Source organism: Trichechus manatus, unplaced genomic scaffold, assembly GCF_000243295.1.
Source record: "Trichechus manatus latirostris isolate Lorelei unplaced genomic scaffold, TriManLat1.0 scaffold00033, whole genome shotgun sequence".
Lineage (NCBI taxonomy): Eukaryota > Metazoa > Chordata > Mammalia > Sirenia > Trichechidae > Trichechus > Trichechus manatus.
In genome coordinates, this window is record NW_004443969.1 from 8,787,836 (window position 1) to 8,808,252 (window position 20,417).

The 20,417-nt window shown below is 43.2% G+C and overlaps 1 protein-coding gene across 1 annotated transcript in view; it reads right to left on the reverse strand.

Annotated features, from left to right (window-relative positions):
* The window catches only part of TMEM163 (transmembrane protein 163), a 301,653-nt gene extending 281,244 nt beyond the window's left edge, over nt 1–20,409 (reverse strand). The window contains exons 1-2 of the mRNA XM_012555188.2: nt 20,270–20,409; nt 13,271–13,390 (exon numbers count right to left, since the gene is read on the reverse strand). Of these exons, the coding sequence (XP_012410642.1) occupies nt 13,271–13,390; nt 20,270–20,375 (226 nt within the window). The 5' untranslated portion in view covers nt 20,376–20,409. The remainder of the gene's footprint in view (nt 1–13,270; nt 13,391–20,269) is intronic.
* Between the last annotated feature and the right edge of the window lie 8 nt (nt 20,410–20,417).

Here is a 20,417-nt window from a genome sequence, read left to right on the forward strand (position 1 = left end):
AATTAATACATTAATATTTAATATAATTTCCATCTGAGTTACTCAGAAATGTGCTATTTAATTTCCCAACATATATAGGAGTCTTTTAGCTATAATTTTTTACTGATTTCAAATTATCACTGGAAAACATTATCTGTAGTATACAGATTCTTTAGTAATTTGTGATCCTGGAAGTGGTCAGCTTTTATAAATGTTCCATGAAATATACTTGTTGGATGCAGTGTTCTATACTGACCCACTGGAAGATGACAACTCACTAGTGGATCATAAAATCAATTTGTGATTTTATTATTGTGACTGGAACCCTGGTGGCACAGAGGTTAAGCACTAAGTTGCTAACCGAAAGGTCAGCAGTTCGAACCCACCAGCTGCTCCATAGGAAAAAGATGTGGCAGTCTGCTTCCAAAAAGATTTATAGCCTTGGAAACCCTATGGGTTGGTTCTACTGTATCCTCCAGGGTCGCTACGAGTTGGTAACAACTCAGCGGCAATGAGTTTTATATTGTGACCAGAACTTTTTAAAATGAAAGAGGATAGAAATTATCTAAGTGATTTTTTTTTTTTTTACATTTTAACATATCTGAAATCAGGTAACTCACACAACAAATGGCATAATACAGTTCAATAGCACCATTTTTCAAATTTCTTCATAATACAAAAACTCATGTTGTACATTGTAATCAGTAACACCTTATATATGATGGCATATAGTATATATACCCATAAACTCACATATGCAGGCCACATATGCATTTCTTACAATGGATAGCAGTCAAAATTGTCTGAAAAATGTTGAATAATTCAAATCTTCTACTGCCTCACTTTTTGTCTTTTCATATATCAAATTGGTAAAAGAGATGTGTTAAAGTATACCATTATGACTTGTCAATTTATGATTATAAATATTTCATCAATTTTGGTGATATGCTTCCTGGGTTTGTTATCTGGTATATACAAATTCACAAATGTTTTATCTTCTGGGTGAATTGAACTTTTTTATATATATAGCAATGTACTTTATGCCTAAGAATACTTTAGTCTTCAAGTCTATTTTCTCTGATTGATATAGCTACACCAACTTTCTTTTGTTAGTATTTGCTAGATGTATCTTTTTCTATCCCTGTACTTAAACTCACACCCATGGAAGCAGTAGTCAAGAAATCAAACGACACATTGCATTGGGCAAATCTGCTGCAAAAGGTCTCTTTAAAGTGTTAAAAAGCAAAGATGTCACCTTGAAGACTAAGGTGCGCCTGACCCAAGCCATGGTGTTTTCAATCACCTCGTATGCATGCAAAAGCTGGACAATAAATAAGGAAGACCAAAGAAGAATTGACGCCTTTGAATCATGGTGCTGGTGAAGAATACTGAATAGGACTGCCAAAAGAATGAGCAAATCTGTCTTGGAAGAAATACAGCCAGAGTGTTCCTTTGAAGCAAGGAGCGAGACTTCATCTCACATACTTTGAACATGTTGTCAGGAGGGATCAGTCCCTCGAGAAGGACATCATGCTTGGTAAAGTAGAGGGTCAGCAAAAAAGAGGAGGGCCTTCAATGAGATGAAATGACACAGTGGCTGAAACCATGGGCTCAGGCATAACAACCACTGTGAGGATGACACAGAACTGGGCAGTGTTTCATTCTGTTGTACATAGAGTTGCTATGAGTCGGAACTGACTTGATGGCACCTAACAACAACATACTTAAACCATTACATGTCCTTATGTTCTAAATTTATCTCTTATTAACAGTACGGTGTTAGATTTTTTTAAATCCAACCTATCTTTTTACCCGATGGATTTAGTCCATTTATACTTTTTGTAATTACTGAGAAGTTTGAATTTATTTCTACATTTTACTTTGCACTTTCTATGTTTTTTTCTGTCTTTTTTTTCTTTTTTTCTTTTCCTGTTATCTACTGAGTAGGGTAAATTTCCTAATTCTGTTTTTCCTTCTAGTGGTTCAAAAAGGTGCCCTCCATTTCTTCCATCAATTCCAAAAACATCTCAGTCATCTCTAAAAATACTGATTTGTCTCCATTTTCTCTATTCTCTTCTTTTGGAATTCTTAAATTGTTTATAGTGCAACTTATGCTATTTTTCATTTATTTTAGATAGAAAATATGAAAGAGAAGTTATCACTTTGTGCTATTCTGGCTAAGTCCCTCAGATCTATATTTTGGTTCACTATTTCTTATTAGTTTCTCATTTACTACCTATATTTTTCATAACAAAAATTCTGCTTGTGGCTTCCAAGAAATTACTACAGAGTGACTCCTCACATTTACTTTTGCTTCCTCTAAAGACCCCACTAAACTAAAGTAGGGAGATTCTTAAAAGACAAACCCAGTAGCAAAAGAAAATGGGAGAGGCAACAAAAGCAACCATTTTTAGAAGCTATAACACATGGGCAAGCAGTAATTGACTTGACAGACTACAGGAAGCCAATTCCTAAGATGGCAGTGGGAAAGTAAAAATCTAACACCCAAAGAACAGGAATTGGTAGCATGATGTAATAAAGAGAAAACTGAAGATAGGGAGGTTTGTTCAAAGCCTATTTAAATAACAGTTATATAGATTCCCTCCCCAATGCTACACAGAAGAGTGATAAGTCCCCATGCTATCAGATGATTGCAGGCTTATTCTCTGGAGAGGGTACAACAGTCTCCTGCTTGTGGGACACCAGACTCAGCCAAAAATGGGGGAACCAAATTGAAAACGAGGGACTGGGTTAATATTTTTAAACAGAATGCCAAGATCCCGACCCTCACCTCCACTCAACTCCCAAAATTCAGGCAATTAATCATTCATCCTCCAGAAGATCAGAAGACCCTTCTCTGGGCAACCTGGGCAGCCCAAGAGGAAGGACCAAGAAGTATTAAACTGGGGGCTACCCAGCAAAATGGTCCAACCATGTTACCCTACAGTGAACACTACCCACCTGCCCAAAGCGTCCAGTCGGCTTTTAATTACCCACTCTTAGTATGAGCAGACTATCAAGGATCATCACTCAAAGGATTTAGGATTCTTCCCCTAATGTGAAAGATGAGTCTAAAATAAATGGGGGCGGGGGCAGGAAACTTGACAGTAAAAATGAAAGTCTCAAAAGAAAAGTAGGAATATAAAGTTGAGGAAATTTCCCAGGAAGTAGAGCAAAAAGACAAGGAGGTTAAAAAAAAAGGGGGGGGGGGCAGGGGCATCCATGGATGAAAAAGATCCCCTACCACAGCAAGTCTCATGCAAAGGATTAGGATTCTGAATAGCTTGGGACTTTATTAGAAACACTAGGAATGAGAATAAAATGGAGCAAACCCTTCAAAACTCTTAACAAACATTATTTCCTTCCTAGAATACTCTACTCAGCCATCAATCAAATGTCATGATATATTAAAGACGTTTCAGGCATTATATGGCCTGAAAACATCACCCCTCCATATGTCCTTTCTTAAAAAGATAGTAGAAGAAACTGATAGAATATCTATGCATCTGAAAGTATCACAAAGAATGAGGATGAAATAGAAATGGTGAATCAGAGTTTAATAAGAAGTAAATTCAAAGAAAATTAAACATAGGAATAAGCAAGGCATATTAAACCTAGAGAAAATTTAAAAAAATTCAAGAAAGGAAAAGTAATCAAACTTCCCTATATGGCTCAGTGAGCAAGATTTATGTAGTCATAATAATGTAAAACCATAACTAGCATGCAAGGATGGAAATTCAGGAAGATGTATATTTGTGTGGGCCCAGAAGGAAGGTAGAAAAGTTAAACTATCTTTTTTCATGGTGGGAAGTCAACAAATAATGCTTAAACTTGAAAAAAAAATCAAGATTAGCATTAAAAACCTGTTATTTATACGTATATGAGTAAATAAAAGAATCAGCAGGAAGAGGTAAAAGTGGCTGCTGAGAAGGAGACAAGGAGGAAAGAGAAGGCAGGACTAGTGTTATCCTTAACCCTTTTAGAAATAAGTCCATGTTACACTTTCAACAAAACTAACAACAATGTATTTATCTGGTTATTTTCCAATTACTCTTTTCAGCATCTTTTCCTTTCATAGGTTTGCTATCTTTTTGATTATCTCATATTAAATGTACTTATTTGACAGATTTTGTCAAATAATTCCCTTATCTGGAGTGTGAGTTCTAATCATGCAGCTAGCATGAGTCTCAATCCTGGTGGACTCTTTCCTCAGGAGCTTTCCAATGCTGGACTGTGCGGCTTCATCCACGGGCTGGGCCTTGGTTAAGGTTCCGCACTTGCTTCTTTCAGGTGCTCCAGGGGTATTTCAAACCTAAGTCTATATCCATGTTAATCTCTCATCTTGGGGGATGCCAGAGTAAGTGGGTAGTGTAAACTCCTGGATCCCTCTTCAGGACCTCGGCACTCATTCCGCAAGCTGCCAGGAGAGAGGGCTGCCAACGGCTTGCAGATGCTTCCTTCTCCAGAAATTTCCCTCTAATGAAAAGCACTGCCTCCCCCAAGGGTACACCCCTCCCTGGGGCAGCCCACACCAGTGACCACTCTGGCCTGTTGCCTCAACTGGACAACTCTGAAGGGCCATCACAGCACCTTGTGAGATAAGCCTCTGAGGCAACAGCACTGCAGTTCAGCTTCTCCCTTTGCCCAGTCCAGCTTCCCTTGCTCCCTTACAGGTGGTATTCCTGAAAGCCTCTCCCACCCTCCACCCTTAATAAACCTCCTGCAGAAAACCTCAGCATCTGAGTCTATTTCCCCTACCTACGAAAATTCCAAACACAAATTTATGTGAGGGTCAGTCTCATGGTTTGAATTCTAATGTAAGGCTTCTCCATCCTCACCCCACACAGAGACAAAGAAGCTTCCTCCTGGTCCCTAGGTGGTGTAAAGGGTTAAGTGCTAAACTACTGATTGAAAGGTTGGCGGTTCAAGTCCACCCAGAACCACATTTGGAAGAAAGGCCTGGAGATAGGCTTCCAAAATGTCACAGCCATGAAAACCCTACAGAGGTCAGTTCTACTCTGCACACATGGGGTTGCTGTGAGTCAGAATCATCCTGAATGTAACTGGTTTGGTTTTTTAATTTTGTCTTCTTTGTCTGGTGAGTGTGTTTATTCTGATCCGCCCTTTCACTGAAGGTAAGGCATTTACTTTATGCTGGGGATCTTCATCTACCTGCCTGGTGCTGGCCAAGGCAAGGCCTGTTCCATTCCTGCATGGATATCATAACCCAAGCCCCTCTTATGAGACCAGCACTTTCCTCCACTCCTACCCCACAGCAGCTTTAGTGTCTGCATCGATAGATATGATTTTATCTCATCCTTTTTGGGAAGAGGAGGATATCAGGGGCTAAAGACTGCTTTTACTCTGACAAGTCAGTGACGTCCTTTAACCAACATCCACGTGTGTCTAATAGGGGAAGAGTTTTCAGGTTCTCTAACCTACTCCCTTAAATCTGTCTTGGAAGAAGTCTAGCTACAACGCTTCTTAGAAGGGAGGATCATGAGACTTCATCTTACTTACTTTGGACATGTTATCAGGAGGGATCAGTCCCTAGAGAAGGGCATCATGCCTGGTAAAGTAGAGGGTTACTGAGAAAGAGAAAGACCCTCATTAAGATGGATTGACACAGAGGCTGCAACAATAAGCTCAAACATAGCAACAACCGTGAGGATGGTGCAGGACCAGGCAGCATTTCATGCTGTTGCACATAAGGTCACTATGAGTCAGAAGCAACTCTACAGCACCTAACAACAACTGCCACCTCCTCCCTTACCCTGTCATTTATTCTTACATCCACAGAGTCCTCCTGCCCATTTAGACCTGAGCTCTTCTTGGAAGGGGCAGACTGTTGTGCTTCTCGAAGTCATCTCTGGCATCTAGCACGGTGTTTCACCCGACAGACACTCACTAAGGACTGGATGAACACCTTAACCAACAGGAAGGAGGGATGGGGCACTATGCATTAAAGGCAGTGGAAAGTGAGGAGCAGCTGCCTTTATGGAGGGGTAGTTCTGTCCCTCCTTCGGCTTAACTTCCAACACACCTCAATGCTCCCACCTCTCAGCCCACAGTACGGGACACCGGGAAGTAAGCTCCTGCTGGGGAGCAGCTAAAAAGAAATTCACCTTTAAAAGGCAGTTCCCAGAGGAACAAATCACAGCATTGGAATATAAGCAGACCAGAAAACCCTTCTTGTCCGGCTGGGCAACAAATCTACCTGAAACTAGACTGAGGGGAAATGGGGAAACCCTCCCAAATTTCCCAAGGGAAGCCTGCCCATTTCCTGGCAGGGAGCCCAGGGCCCAAGCAAGGAGGGGCAACTGCATGAGTCCAGGTGGGGCTCACCACACAACTCCCTTGTGTCACTACCACGGCTGTGTGACAAGAACACCCTGGTGCTAATGTACCTTGGCCACAGTTTTAATTAAATGCTATATTGCATGGAGAGGAGAGGCTGAACTTGCAAGCAGCTGCCAAGACCCCATCCTCCACACTGGGTTAGAAACAGCAGCTCATTGTGAGTATGGACACTTGGGAAGATGTGCTCTGCAGAAAGCCTCCAGCAAGCCCCTGTGAGCAGAAACCCTCAATGCTTCTGCTGGGGGAGGCAGCGAGAGAGGACAGAGGGAGAGGAGACAGAGGGAGGGGGGAGGGAGAGAATGGGCTCCTGAGTCCTGGCTATTTACAAAGCTGAAGATGTCTGAACTGCAGCTTTCTCCCTTGTTCCCATGCACTTGAAAAAGCTGCTCTTCCTTTGCTCTGGATCTTTATAGCAAACATACATTCTCAACCTACTGTAACCACAGTGGCCTCAGCAGGGAGAGGTAAAAACTGACTCCAGTCCTTCAACCTACATCTGAGTGCCAACTCTTTTAGGGACTAAGAAGATGGGACTGGAGAAGACAGGAGCCCTGCCTTTGAGGAATTCATATTATTGCAGAAAGCAAAAATGCACTGACTCAAACACTATGCCAAAGGTTCTGACTGATGAATGTCCATTAGGCAATGGGAAACAAAGGGACATTTCCATCAGCCTAGAGGTCAAGGAGGGCTTCCTGCAAGAGGTGACCTTTGATCTGGATTTTGCGCAATACATAAAATGTAACTAAGAGAAAGGTGGTCGGGTCGGAAACAAAGGGCATTTGAGACCAAGGGAAGAGCTGTTGTGTGTGCACGGGGCAAAGAGCAAGATGAGGCATTTAAGGAGCCACAAGTAACACATGTGGGCTCAAGTAGACTCAACTGTGGAAGACAGGAGGAGACAAAGCCAGCCAGAAAGCCGGGGTGCGACATGATGGGCTCCTGGCAGTAAGCAAAGGGACCTGGCTAAAATACTACTCTGACTTCAAGTGCCCTCCGTGACCTCGCAGAGCAGGGGGTTGGCAGGTGACAGGCACAGAATCTCTGACGACATGACACGAGGGTATGAAGGAGGAGGCTAGAGGCAGGGAGGGACGTCATAGTGAGATCTCCATACCACATTTCTGCCTGCTCCTCCTCCTGGTTTCCACCTCTAGGAAGCAAAGTCCATGGTTATCGCTGAGTGAGCACGCTCACAGGGGGCAAGTTATCCCACCGACACCACCAGGATGTGGCTCTCAAGCTTCCTGCCCACAACCCCCACTGGGCACCCGGTTCAGCGGCAGCAGATGCTCATGGGGAAGTTGTTCCTGAAAATTCTCCACATCAATTCCTCTTAGTACAAAACTATGAAAACAGCAGCTTGTGAAGAAGCCTGTGCTTTTTAAAGGACCAGCAAGGATAAGATACCACCTCTAATATAAGTCACAAGTGAAAGGTGTACCACACCTGGGCTTTTCCATGCATGGAAAATGACTGGAAAGACATGCAAGGCACTGGTAAAAAAGCCTGTCTGTGGGGAGCAGGAACTGGGAGAGAAGGTTTGTGATGGGATAGAAATTGGCACTGTGTGCCTTTGGTCCCATGAATTTTTATAATCTGCATATACTGGTGTTTTCAATACAAATAAATACAAGATCAGTTACACGAAGAATCATTCTAAGAGTAGAATGCAAGCTGCATTTCTGAGTCTTTGGTTTACTGAAATAATTCAGAGATAGAGTTCTTAGGGACCTGGCACAAGAGACAAGGACTTCACAGAGCTCATCATGTAATGGGGGGTGGGAGGAAAGCCTGGGCACAAAGGGAAGAACTGTGATGAAGAGAGTATGCAGATAAACTGCTCTGGGGGTATGAGACCAGGTGGCTGGTGAGGCCTCTTTGCGGAGACGACCTGTGAAGAAAGAGTTAGCCATGTGGCCATCTGTGAGAAGATGAGCTCAGCTAAAGGGCACGCACCCCGGTCCTGTTCAAGGTATCTTAGAAAGGGGGACAAAGACCTTTTTAACAATGGCCTGGACCTTTAGGCCATTGTAAAATTTTAGGTGTTACGGGTGAACAGTTGCTGTCGAGTCGACTCCAACTCAGGGCAACCCCATGTGTGTCAGAGGAGATCCGTGCTCCATAGGGTTTTCAATGGCTGATTCTTCAGAAGTAGATCACCAGGCCTTTCTTCCAAGGTGCATGTAGGTGGAATCAAACCTCCAACCTGCCGATTAGCAGCCAAGTGTGTTAACTGTTAACACCAGGGACTCTGGTGTTAGGCTTAGGGCAACAAAGAACCACTGGAGGGTCTTATGCCTTTTACATCTTATGCATCAGTTGAGAGAATACCTAAGAAAAGAAAGCTCCCATATGTGTTTTGCTGGGCTGATAGAAGAGTTGTGTAGCTTCATTTTATCTACCTCTTAACACTTGGCCTCTCAGTTGAAAAATAAAAAGGGTAAGTACACATTTTCTACCATTTTTAAGAGTCAAGAATTTACACTAAAATCAAATCATTTATTTTGAAATCTTCACCTATAAAAAGAAAATCACTCCTTCCAGGGATTTTTCTAATTCTTAAATCTACTAATACGGTAAATTTTTGAGAGAGCTTTTTCTGAGAAAATGTGGGATTGAATTACTTTTTTTTTTTAATGGAGCTGTGTATCTTAGGAAAGGTTTTCTCTTGGGGAATGCTTCAAATTTATCTTCATTTCCCACAGACCATGTATTGAGTGCCTAAAAATTAACTTGCACTCATTCAAACCTCAAAAAGCAGAGTCAGAATGCATCTTCCTAAATCATCCTAATGAAGACATCAGTGTCAAAACCCTGAGTTCTGAAACAGAATTTCTGTTCTCTTCCAGCTTCATTATTAAAACAGAGTTTTTTTAAACGTTTGGTCATAACAAGATTGCCATTTTCCATGCTGCCTACCGATTATAAACAGAATCAATTTTAAAACCAAACTAGGGCTCTCTCTGAAATGTTCAAGACACGTTCCCATCTGGTTTTCTATCAGCATTTGAACAGGTCTGAAATCATTACATTAGCAAAGATCATAAAAAATAGTTCATATCCTTTTCAAGGTCACAAACTTTGAAAGTCACTAATTTTTCCAATTATACCAGACACATGAATGTCAAGCATACTAGTTACATACATAACTGATTTATCACAAATAACTCAGTAACACTGACCTAAGCTAGTTTTATCAATTAGGTCTTTCAGAGACCATTAAACTGAGAAAACACTGCATACCTGAATACCTGGAATCTCACTGCAGGTAAAGGGTAAGAGTCTTTATCTATAATGTACATACTACGTAATCTTTCCAGTTGACTAAGAAAAGAAGTGTGCCCTAATCTTACACATATCCATCACCCTCTTTTCCAAAAATAAAAGAGATGACAGCGTTTCTTCAGAAAACGCTGAACTAAAAACCAGTATCTATGATTAAGTGGAAAATGGCAGCTGAGAACGTGAAGATAAGAGTTCCAACTGACACCAGTAGATATAACTCCAAGACGCTGCCTTTGGCAAGAGAACAGCCATAATGATTCATTCATCTCATAAACTTTTTAATTGTTTAAAAAATAAATGAGACTTAGCTAAGCCTGGTATCTAAACAAACCTTTAGATAGAGATAGAATTTATCATCTTCCATGAACTATTTCCCCTCCACCTAACCAAAAAAAAAAAAAAAATAGATAGATAGATAGACAGATTATATCTCTCAGTTCATTTACTTAACAATCTTGAGTACTGATTCCACGCAAGGATGAGATGCTCTTCCTACCCGAGAGAATTTACCATCCAGCAGTGGAAAGAAGATATGATCACAAATACAATTATCTTCTCTTCACCGTGATTATCCCCTCCCTCCCAAAACACACACACACTCCAGACTTCTCCACCACGCCAAAGCATTGCATGTAGTAATCCTGTAACAACTCTCTTAAAAATACTAATTTGTTCAACCCAACTATTTCACTGTATAGGAAAAAGGTTTACCAAGCCATTCCATTTCATCTCTCTGTCAACCACCTGCTTGGAAAGTAAGACTGGAGCTCCTTGTGACACTTTAAAAATATATTTACTGTCATTTCTGAAACATACAGTTTTTCTTCAGACACCAGTTTTAAAATAACTTGAAAGGTCTGCTTATATTGTTTAATCTCTGCTGATTTTCTTTCATTCAAAGCTATGAAAAGGATTGCACAAAACTCTGTCAACATATAAATGATGCTTTAGGAAAGATTTTAAATATTGCATATTACAAATATATTTAGGAAACTAAAGGGTAAAGCCAATAACCCTAACAATATAATCAAAGACTACCTCAAGGTAGCATCTGGAATCTTAAAAGCTTGTGAGTGGCCATCTAAGATACTCCACTGGTCTCACCCCATCTGGAGCAAGGGAGAATGAAGAAAACCAAAGAGGCAAGGGAAAGATTAATCCAAAAGACTAATGGACCACAGCTACCACAGTCTCCACCAAACTGAGTCCACCACAACTAGATGGTGCCCGGCTACCACCACCAACTGCTCTGACAGGGATCACAATAGAGGGTCCCGGACAGAGCTGGAGAAAAATGTAGAACAAAATTCTAACTCACAAAAAAGAAAAACAGACTTACTGGTCTGACAGAGCCTGGAGAAACCCTGAGAGTATGGCTTCCGGACACCCTTATAGCTCAGTAATGAAGTCACTCCTGAGGTTCACCCTTCAGCCAAAAATTAGACAGGCCCATAAAACAAAACAAGACTAAATGGGCACACCAGCCCAGGGGCAAGGACTAGAAGGCAGGAGGGGACAGGAAAGCTGGTAATGGGGAACCCAAGGTCGACAAGAGAGAGTGTTGCCATGTCTTGGGGTTGGCAACCAATGTCACAAAACAATATGTGTATTAATTGTTTAATGAGAAACTAGTTTGCTCTGTTAAAACTTCATCTGAAGTACAATTTAAAAAAACAAACAAAGAAAGACTACCTCAAGGGTTTAAAATGTGAAACGCGCACACACACATTCAATAAAACTACTCTATGGTTAAAGTGGGGAAAATATAACTTGACTTCTACATTTTTTGGCTTAACTAAACCAGAGTAAGTTGAAAGCAACTTGGGAACAAACTGAATGTACTGTAGGATATAACAGATCTTGATATTATATGCCAAGGTCAACATTTTGTAGGCAAGAAGTTCTAGGATTTAAATTAAACACTTGCAACAATAATAGGTAAAATCATTAACAAAAAAAAAAAAAGAAAGAAAGAAACCTTTTTCACGAAGCAACATTCTAATTCTCTGTTCATTATGCAGCAGTCTTTTCCCATTAAAGGGAATGGAACAACTTTTCAAGACAGCCCAAATGATCAGGCATAACATGTGAAACCAAAATTTCCTCATAATTTTTCCCTATTAATGAGACTCAAGTACATCAAATGTAATATTATCCCCAGGTCCTCACTCAGACACCCCACAGGATAAAGTCATAACAGCTTTATAAGGCACACCGACATGTCTGAATAACTATTGTTCTGTTTGTAAATCACCTCCCTTCATTAGATTCCTTTTTCTTTACATATGTAAATTACAGCATCTGATCAAGAGCCCACCACAAGCCACCACAACCAAATTATCCTCCAGGGACAGCAATGGCTTGTTATTCTTGTTTCAGCATAAAAAAGGGAGGAGAGGCGAAGGCGTTGTTATTTTCAGGAATCAGAATTCCCTTGATTAGATTTCTGGCTCGCTGGTAAATGTTTATACCCTGAAATGCATTATCTTCTGCTTCTAAATGTTTGGCTTTTTCAGAGCCACGATACAGTACAGTGTTTACAATATAAATTGCTTCAAGTAACATATGTCGAGTTTCACAGGGAGCATTTGGTCAAATTCTAATATGCCCTCCTGGGAGCCAACATCAACTTCTAGCAGCAGGGCCAACAGTGCAGAATAGAATTTTAAACAATGCACACACTCACACACACACACACACACACACAGTCGCATCTTTCAGCGGACACAGTCCTTCTCTGCCCTACTCTGAGTGCTGTCACATGAGACACTGGGTATGATACTTGTCACTTAGAATATAGATAGATCTTTCTGCTAAGGTAATAAATTAATTACAAAATGCATTCCTTTTTTCCCCAGCATAAAAAACATCATGGTTTCTACAGAGGTTGAGCTATACTGAATGTCATAGCTTAGGCTTGTGAATCACTGCGTGATTAATAAAAATAAATATATATCACATGCACATTTCTATAGGCGGCAAATTTTAGCTGAGAAAACGCACATCATGGGGCTTCCTAACCCCTAAATGGGATTATCCATGGGCACAAATTGTACAATATTCTTGTTTTGCTTGGTTTTTTTGTTGTTGTTGTTGTTTGTTGTTTGTTTTTTTTATTATTATTATAATAAATATTTTTATTTCTGGGGCTACTGAAAACTTGAGAGAGGACTCTACTGTTTTTCTTTCATTAAAATTTGAACATGATTTTCTTCCAAACCTTAGCAGATCTACAGGGGAAGAGAGAGGATGCACTGCAATATTTCACTCATTTGGTTCCATTAGGCTCAAAGCACGAATCCCAAGAATATATATTTGTCACACAACAGCACAAGCTAAAGGCATTCCACCCAGAGAATATTGTCACTATTCAGCTGGCAGCCAGAATCAACTTCCAAAAACCGCATACTGATAGAAGCCAAAGCTCTCAGTACCGCTCTCCATTCCTTCTTCTTCACCACCCCTTCCCTCTGCAGAGGAGAGAAGCCATCTTACTAATTTATAAGTACCCTGACTATCCAGCCATCTACAAAATTTACTCGTCAATAATAGTCAACTAAAAGCACAAGAGCATCCCACAGGAGTTAGAGAATAAAACAGGCAACACCAGCATGTATCGAGCGGCAAGACTCCTGATACTCACTGAAGGCTGCCACGGCAAGGGCCAGTGTGACAATAATGGAGAACCAGGACACCCACAATGCCTTCTTTCTGTAGTTCTGGGCTTCATGAGGTTTTAGTCGGGTGCTGCTTTCTAGTAAACCTGGAAAAAAAACAAGGAGAAAAAGAAGTGAGACCTGCCCTTATTAAGAAACCCACAGCCAGAACTACAATTTCTTATCCAAGGATTGCAAACTGACAGCCCGCGGGCCAAGATGTGTTTTGTTTGGCCCACACTGTGTTATAATAATTAGAAGATTTCGCCTGTAAGTCAAGCTTTCTGAAATCTCTTGAAAAATTATAAGCTCTGACATGGGGCATGTATATAGTAGTGTTCAATGGCAGAGTTCTCGCCTCCTATGTGGGAGGCCCGGGGTAGATTCCCAGCCAATGCACCTCATTCATTGCATGTTGCTATCAGGGATGGATTATCCAATACACACGGTCTTACTTGTGCTTACTTACTAATCTGTAGTGAACAGTTTCACATGGGTTTTGCCACACCACATCAAAGTGAAACCCATGTGAAATTGTTCACTACAGATTGGTAAGTAAGCACAAGTAAGCCTATGGTTACCTTGCTTACTGAGTCATCTGTCCCTGTCAGGGACTGTAAATTTGAAAAGAGGCTTTGATTCTGTAGGAAGGTGCTGTGGGGTTGGGAATGACACAGATGCCAGTCATATCTAGAAGCAGACTGTTTGATGTAGTGAAAAAATGTGACATTGTTCACTACAGATTAGTAAACAAGCATAAGTAAAACCCATGCTTACCTTGCTTATTGGATAATCCACCCCTGGCTATGATGCTGAACAGGTTTCAGTGGAGCTGCCAGACTAAGATAGACTAGGAAGAAAGGCCTGGTGATCTACTTTGGAAAATCAGCCAGTAAAAACCTTGTCGATCACAACAGTCTGTCTGATCTGAAACCAATCATAGGGATGGCACAGGACTGGGCAGCATTTCCTTCTAATGCACATGGGGCTGTCATGAGTCGGGGGCCAACTCAATGGTGGCTAACAAGCACAATTCCTGCATGGTAACAATAAGCTGTCCTCTTTAGAGGAACACAAAGACCACCCCCTGAAGTGTCAGCCCAGGCCATTCCCTTGCCTCTGTTTAACTCAGCTCAGGTTGTTGCTGTTGCGTGCCATCGAGTTGATTCCAACTGACAGTGACCCTGTATGACAGAGCAGAACTGCCCCATAGGGTTTCCAAGGAGCAGCTGGTGAATTTGAACTGCCAACATTTTGGTTAGCAGCCTGAATTCTCAGCCACTATGCCACCAGCTCAGGTCGGTGCTGCTATTTACAATGAGGCCCTACTGTTAGGAAAACAGGATGACCAGCCCACATTCAGTTGGGCATTTGGTCCCTTCAGCTGAGGGCACTGATTTGCACTGATCCAACCACACAGTCCCAACTGGTAGACAGGGTTTTGTTTTTGCTCAAAGCAATGAATCATCATAGAATACAGATGCCCTCATTGCTCCTCCAGACAATTAGAAAAGGACCAATTCTGTTTAACCACAACCAACAACAGCCACCAGGCCCAAATTATATGCCATGTTTTCTTCTCTCCTCTCCCTGCCCTATAGCATCTATTCCTTTGTATCAAGCACCTGTCCAAAACATCTTAGAATATTAAAGCAGGATAAACCTGCCAAAACTGCAGGCGGCTTCCCAGGTAGGCCATGTGTAAGAAAGGTGTGCTTTTGTCGCCTACCCCTTCAATGCTGGGAGTCCTTGACAACAACAGAAATTCATGATGACTCCGAGGCAATCGATGCCCAAGCTTCAAATGCCTTAGGTCAGAGACTTAAAGTTCCTCACTATGACTGATTTATATTTTTTCTTCTCCTTTGAAAATACATATGTGGCATCTCTTAGTAGCACCAAACTGAACCCAACCCATTGCCGTCGAGTCGATTCCAACTCATAGCGACCCTATAGGACAGAGTAGAACTGCCCCATAGGGTTTCCAAGGAGTACCTGGCAAATTCAAACTGCCGACCTTTTGGTTAGCAGCCATAGCGCATAACCACTATGCCACCAGGGTTTCCCTTCGTAGCACAGAGAACCAAATTCTCAGTCATACATCCTACATAAAGAGGAGTTTCTTACACCACTCTGGCTAAAGCATCCACAAGATACTTTTCAGAGGTTGAACACCCTCATCTCAACAACTTCAAATAATAACAAAAGGAATTGGTAGTGGAAGCATAGGAGTCCATGTGTAAAATATCACCTAGCATGCAACATACCACTCCTACATAGCATGTAAAAGATATCATCCCATTTAAATGAGTGGACATCACAGTAAGCCTCTGGTTGCCAAAAACTGAATCCTGTTCAAAAATGACATCAAGGATCCTGTTAAAACTTCTCGGTTCCATTTTTTACGTAGACTCAAGCATTCCTGAACAATTCCAGAATAAAGCAAGAGGAAATGTTGAGAAGGCTGGTTAGTGAGCCCAGCTCACAACCCAGACATTTTTTAATTAACTGAAACGTGTAGGCTTACATAGGATCAAAGGAAGTAGATGAAATTGTAAAAGGTGGGTACAAACACCATCTCCATCACCTAGCCGCAAAATTCTCCCCAAGCCTTCTTCAATGCACGCCCTTGGATAGTAAAAAGAAAACCTCTCCTATCACATTCTTCACTAGGTACAAGTGATTTCCCAATTAAAATACAGCGTATCCCTTTGTCTGCTTCTCTCTTAGTTGCTGAAAAGTACCTCATTCTAATTTTCAACTATGGGCATCACTGTCTCCAGTTAAAGCCACAACCTAGAATGAGCAGATCCTACGCAACCCTCAATAATTTATTTCCCTCTTTCCAAATGATATAAAAATCTCCCTTTCATCCTGGTCATTGATTTTCAGGACTATGTGAGGCTATAACATTTAAGTACTAACTCAAATAAGCAGTTCATTTGCTGGATATTTTGACACCACTACTCTCGAGAGGTTTCCTCACTAGGCGGGGAAAAGCAAGGGTCCTTTTAGAAGTAGATGTAATTTCCTAAGAGGAACCAAGATGATCTTGGCTTTCTATTTTGCCATCTAACATTTTTCCCCCCTTGCAACGCAAGCTAGTTCCAACAGCACGCTAGGCCCTGACCACACGGGCCAGGATACATGCCTCACCCCACCCATGGGCCAAACTCATATGAAGGAGTTTCAGATGGCAGCAAGCATGGGCTGGGCTGCCTGGCTAAGGTGGCATGTAAGTCCTCAGCAGTAGGGCTGGGGGTTCTCCCTCAGATCTGATCCTGTGTGTGCCTGCCCCGTGACGTTTAAAAAAAAAAAAAACTGGAGTAAGTTGAATAGGAAAATTATCCAAGAAGGGAGGAACTTTCCCATTTCTATCCAATCTTTGCTTATTTCCCCCCTGGTTTTCCTGTCTAAAAATACAGCTGATACCACACATGGCAAACTTTCCACTCCTCAAAGGAAAGTGGAGGGGAAGGTGGGCCGGCCTCCCTGCACCTACAAAGACCCAGCTTATGATGAATGGTCCATACACGGGCGCCTCCACCTCCACACATGTGTTAGGGCACGCATACTCACGAGCCATGGAGATGTGGTGACAATTCCTAGAGCTTTCAGGAAAAGGTAGAGGAGAAGCAGCCCAGAGAGGCCCTAAGGAAGCTGGGGCAGACCTCAGATTTGCAAGTGGTTGGGTCTTCCCTACTGACATTTGACCTCCACATTCAAATTTCTAACACTCAATCAAATTTCACATATTCGCAATTAGAGTATGGCAATAGTAAGATGATGGTTGTATTAACGAAGGAATATCAGGGCCGTGGTAGTGCAGGGGTTAAGTACTTGGCTGCTAACTGAACGGGCAGAAATTTGAACCCATCAGCTGCTGCAAGAGAGAAAGATGCGGCAGTCTGCTTCTGTAAAGATTACAGCCTAGGAAAGCCTATGGGACAGTTCTACTCTGTCCTTTAAGGTCACTATGAGTTGGAATCGACTCGAATGCAATGGGTAATGAAGAAATGACCTCTATTTTTTGGAAGTGCAAGTGTCTGTGGGGAGGTTGAAGCTATCGGTCATTTTCACACTAGTATGAATTAGTTCCAGTTGCTTTCTCCTAAGAGTTGGTCAAGCCTGGATGCTATAAAAGAAAGGGAATTTTCATTAGATGGGGGAAGTAGTGGGAAATGCTGAAGTGTATAAATCTCTAAGGCTAGACCCGACCCTAAGACTTGGGGTAGAATGATGGGAAAACACTTGCGGGGAAAAGAGTGAGTACTAAATGTGGGGGAGGAAAGGCATAAGACAAACTTGATTTATTTTTTGTAAGTTTAGTCCCTGACAGTTCTGTACCCACCCTGGGCTACAGAACTACAGGTCTGGCCAAACAGCACTGCAGTTACTGACATTATGAGCTAGCTAGCATTTTAAAAGCTCTGACTGCCAACCAAAAGGTCAACAGTTCAAATCCACCAGCCGCTCCTTGAAAACGCTATGGAGAGTTCTACTTTGTCCTATAGGGTTGCTATGAGTAGGTACCAACTCGACGGCAATGGGTTTCTTTCCATTTTTTTAGGATTCCAGGAACCAGACCACTTCTAAGGGGAAAATCCCTTAAAAAGCCTCAGAACAGTAGATAATAAAGCAACCCTTTGATCACAATTAGACACAGTCTGTAACAGACCCCTGATAGCCAGGTTGGAAGTTAGGACAAAAGAGAATGGCAAATATAGGTACAGATCTAGGATACACACCCCACACACAACCAGTAGGTATTTAGGCCCACAAGAAAGCAAGCCAGGCATGATAGAGAGACAAACAGCAGGCAACTGCTGAGACTTCCTCCTCTCAAAAATCTCCCACCATTTTTGGAAAGAGGTAGCAGCTCTGGACCATTCCCAAGGGATACAAAATCGATACTAGAAAGATGCAGTGCCATAAGGGGAAATAAAACACACAAATACAAAATATTAAAATAAACCTCCCCAGGTAACCTTCTGATTTATTTAATAAAAATGACTCATTCATCATTAACTCTTTGCAGTCAGGAATAGGTCAAACAAAAGAATGTCATACTGACTTTCAGCTTTCAATGCCACACGACACTGGGTTCTTTAGGGGACAGGACTCATCTTAACAGAGAGGCTGTGTGGGATAAGCATTGCTTTCACAGTGACAGTTTATGAACAGACAGTGGATGCCTTCATGCTATAATAAAATGGAAAATGAAATTCAGTTGACCAGTGAAAAATAACCTTAAGAATGAATTCAGTAGGGCTTTTTACACTTGAGCACAAGCTACAAAATGATGCTAAATATTAACTCACCCTAGCACTTTCTTCCCTCCTGTCTTTAATGAGGGGTGAGGAGAAACCGGCCAGCTTTTACAGATGACCCCCAATGACAAGGCTACAAAAATAAGCCCCACCCAGGCCTCTGTCCCTCTTCAATACAAAATGTTAAAAGCCTACCATCTTAGTTGCAGAGAGAGAAGGATAACTAAAACGCCCTGTAATAAAACTGATAGGTTTTGTTGGGTGCTGTGATGTCACCAATCATCAGCTCTAAAATAAAATCTAATTACATTATGTGAGACTAGGAGAAGAAACTGCAACATAGGTGCAGAACTCGTTGCAACTGGAGTGGCTCCAATTCTCAGCGAGCATTTCTGCCGAGTTTCTGGGATTTGCCGTTTGCATGTCCTTCCATTTCACATGCTGCACTTGAGAATTTCTAAGGGGAAAGAGATCGTGCATCCGAATACTAAACCCGGAATAAAAATGTACAGGAGATACTAAGAATAGGGTCGAAACCTGCTAAGACTAAAATGCATAAACCTGCTACAGCCAACAAAATAAAGCTTCCAAGAAAAGCGGGTGGAGGTTGGCGATGAACCTGCTCCCTGAGGGGCCTGGTTGCAAGAATCCGGCTCCTGTCACTAAGTCGTTTTAGCAGAACCAGTCATTTTTTTCGAGAGGGACGGTTTGGATTTGGATTCAGCAAGAAGCATAAAAGGTGTAGACGTGGCCAAGAACGAGGCTCCCTCCGCCAGCAAACCAAGCCCAGAGGAAACCAGGGAGGGAGAGAGGCAGGGATGGAGAAGGCGAGAGACGCAGACATGGACCGGGGGTCTCCTCTCGTTTCGTAGGGGCAACTCAGAGCTTTGGCTGTCGGTGGGAAGGTGGGGCTTGGCCTCTCAAGAGAGGGATGTTAGCCGGGTTCCGGCCAGTGCCTAGAGAGGGATTCTGAAGGGACGCCCACGCCAGGAACCACCAATGTCTCAGTGGCATCCTTTCAGCTGAGGTTGACGGCCCAGACTAAGTGTCCCAGTTCTTACCCCATCACCAGACAGCGGGGCAGTACAGTAGCCCACTAAACCTGGGTCCGGGGTAAGTGAAGGTTGGAGGCCGTCCGAGGGCTCGCAAGTCCGGCGACACCCCCGGCCCGGGCTCGTTCACCTTCCCGAGCCCTTCGCCGGGGCAGCCGCCGAGGGTCACCGCGAGGCTAAACCCGCAGAAGGAAGTTCTCCCGGGAAGCAGGCGGGGGCCGAGGTTGCAGGGAGCCTGGCCAGGAGGACGCACCGAGCCCGGACCTCTCCGAGGTGCGCGGGGCCAGCAGTCCCCCGGGAGTGCTTGGCTCCAAAGCTAAACAAATAAATAAATAAAAACACCTCTGGTAAACTTTTCCAGTGGGCACTGGAGGGGCTGGGGCTCGCCGAGGAGGGCGCAGGCCACCTGGGGTGAGCCTGGAGGCAGCCCCGGGTCTCGGGGTTCCTGGGAAGGAGCCGTGCCCGGGCGGCACCGGCCGCGGGAAGTGGGGCAGCCGCCCTCTTCTCTCCTCGCCTTCGCGGGGAAGTCCGTGCTCCGCGCCGCCGCGCGATCCGAGGCTCCGAGTGCTGCGCCCCGCCCGACCCAACCTGCGAGTGGGGATAGGCGGTCCAGCAGGAGGAAGGGGCGCGGGCAGGGGCGGCAGCCCGGGCAGCGCGAGCTCACCTCGGTCCTCCAGCCTGTCGCTGAACTGGCCGCTCTCGCTGATCCGCAGCTGCCGCTCCTCTTCGGGCTGCGGCGGCTCGCGCGCCGGGGAGCTCAGCGGACCCATGGCGGGGGTGGCGGCCAAGGGCGCGTGGCCCCGAGGCGGCTG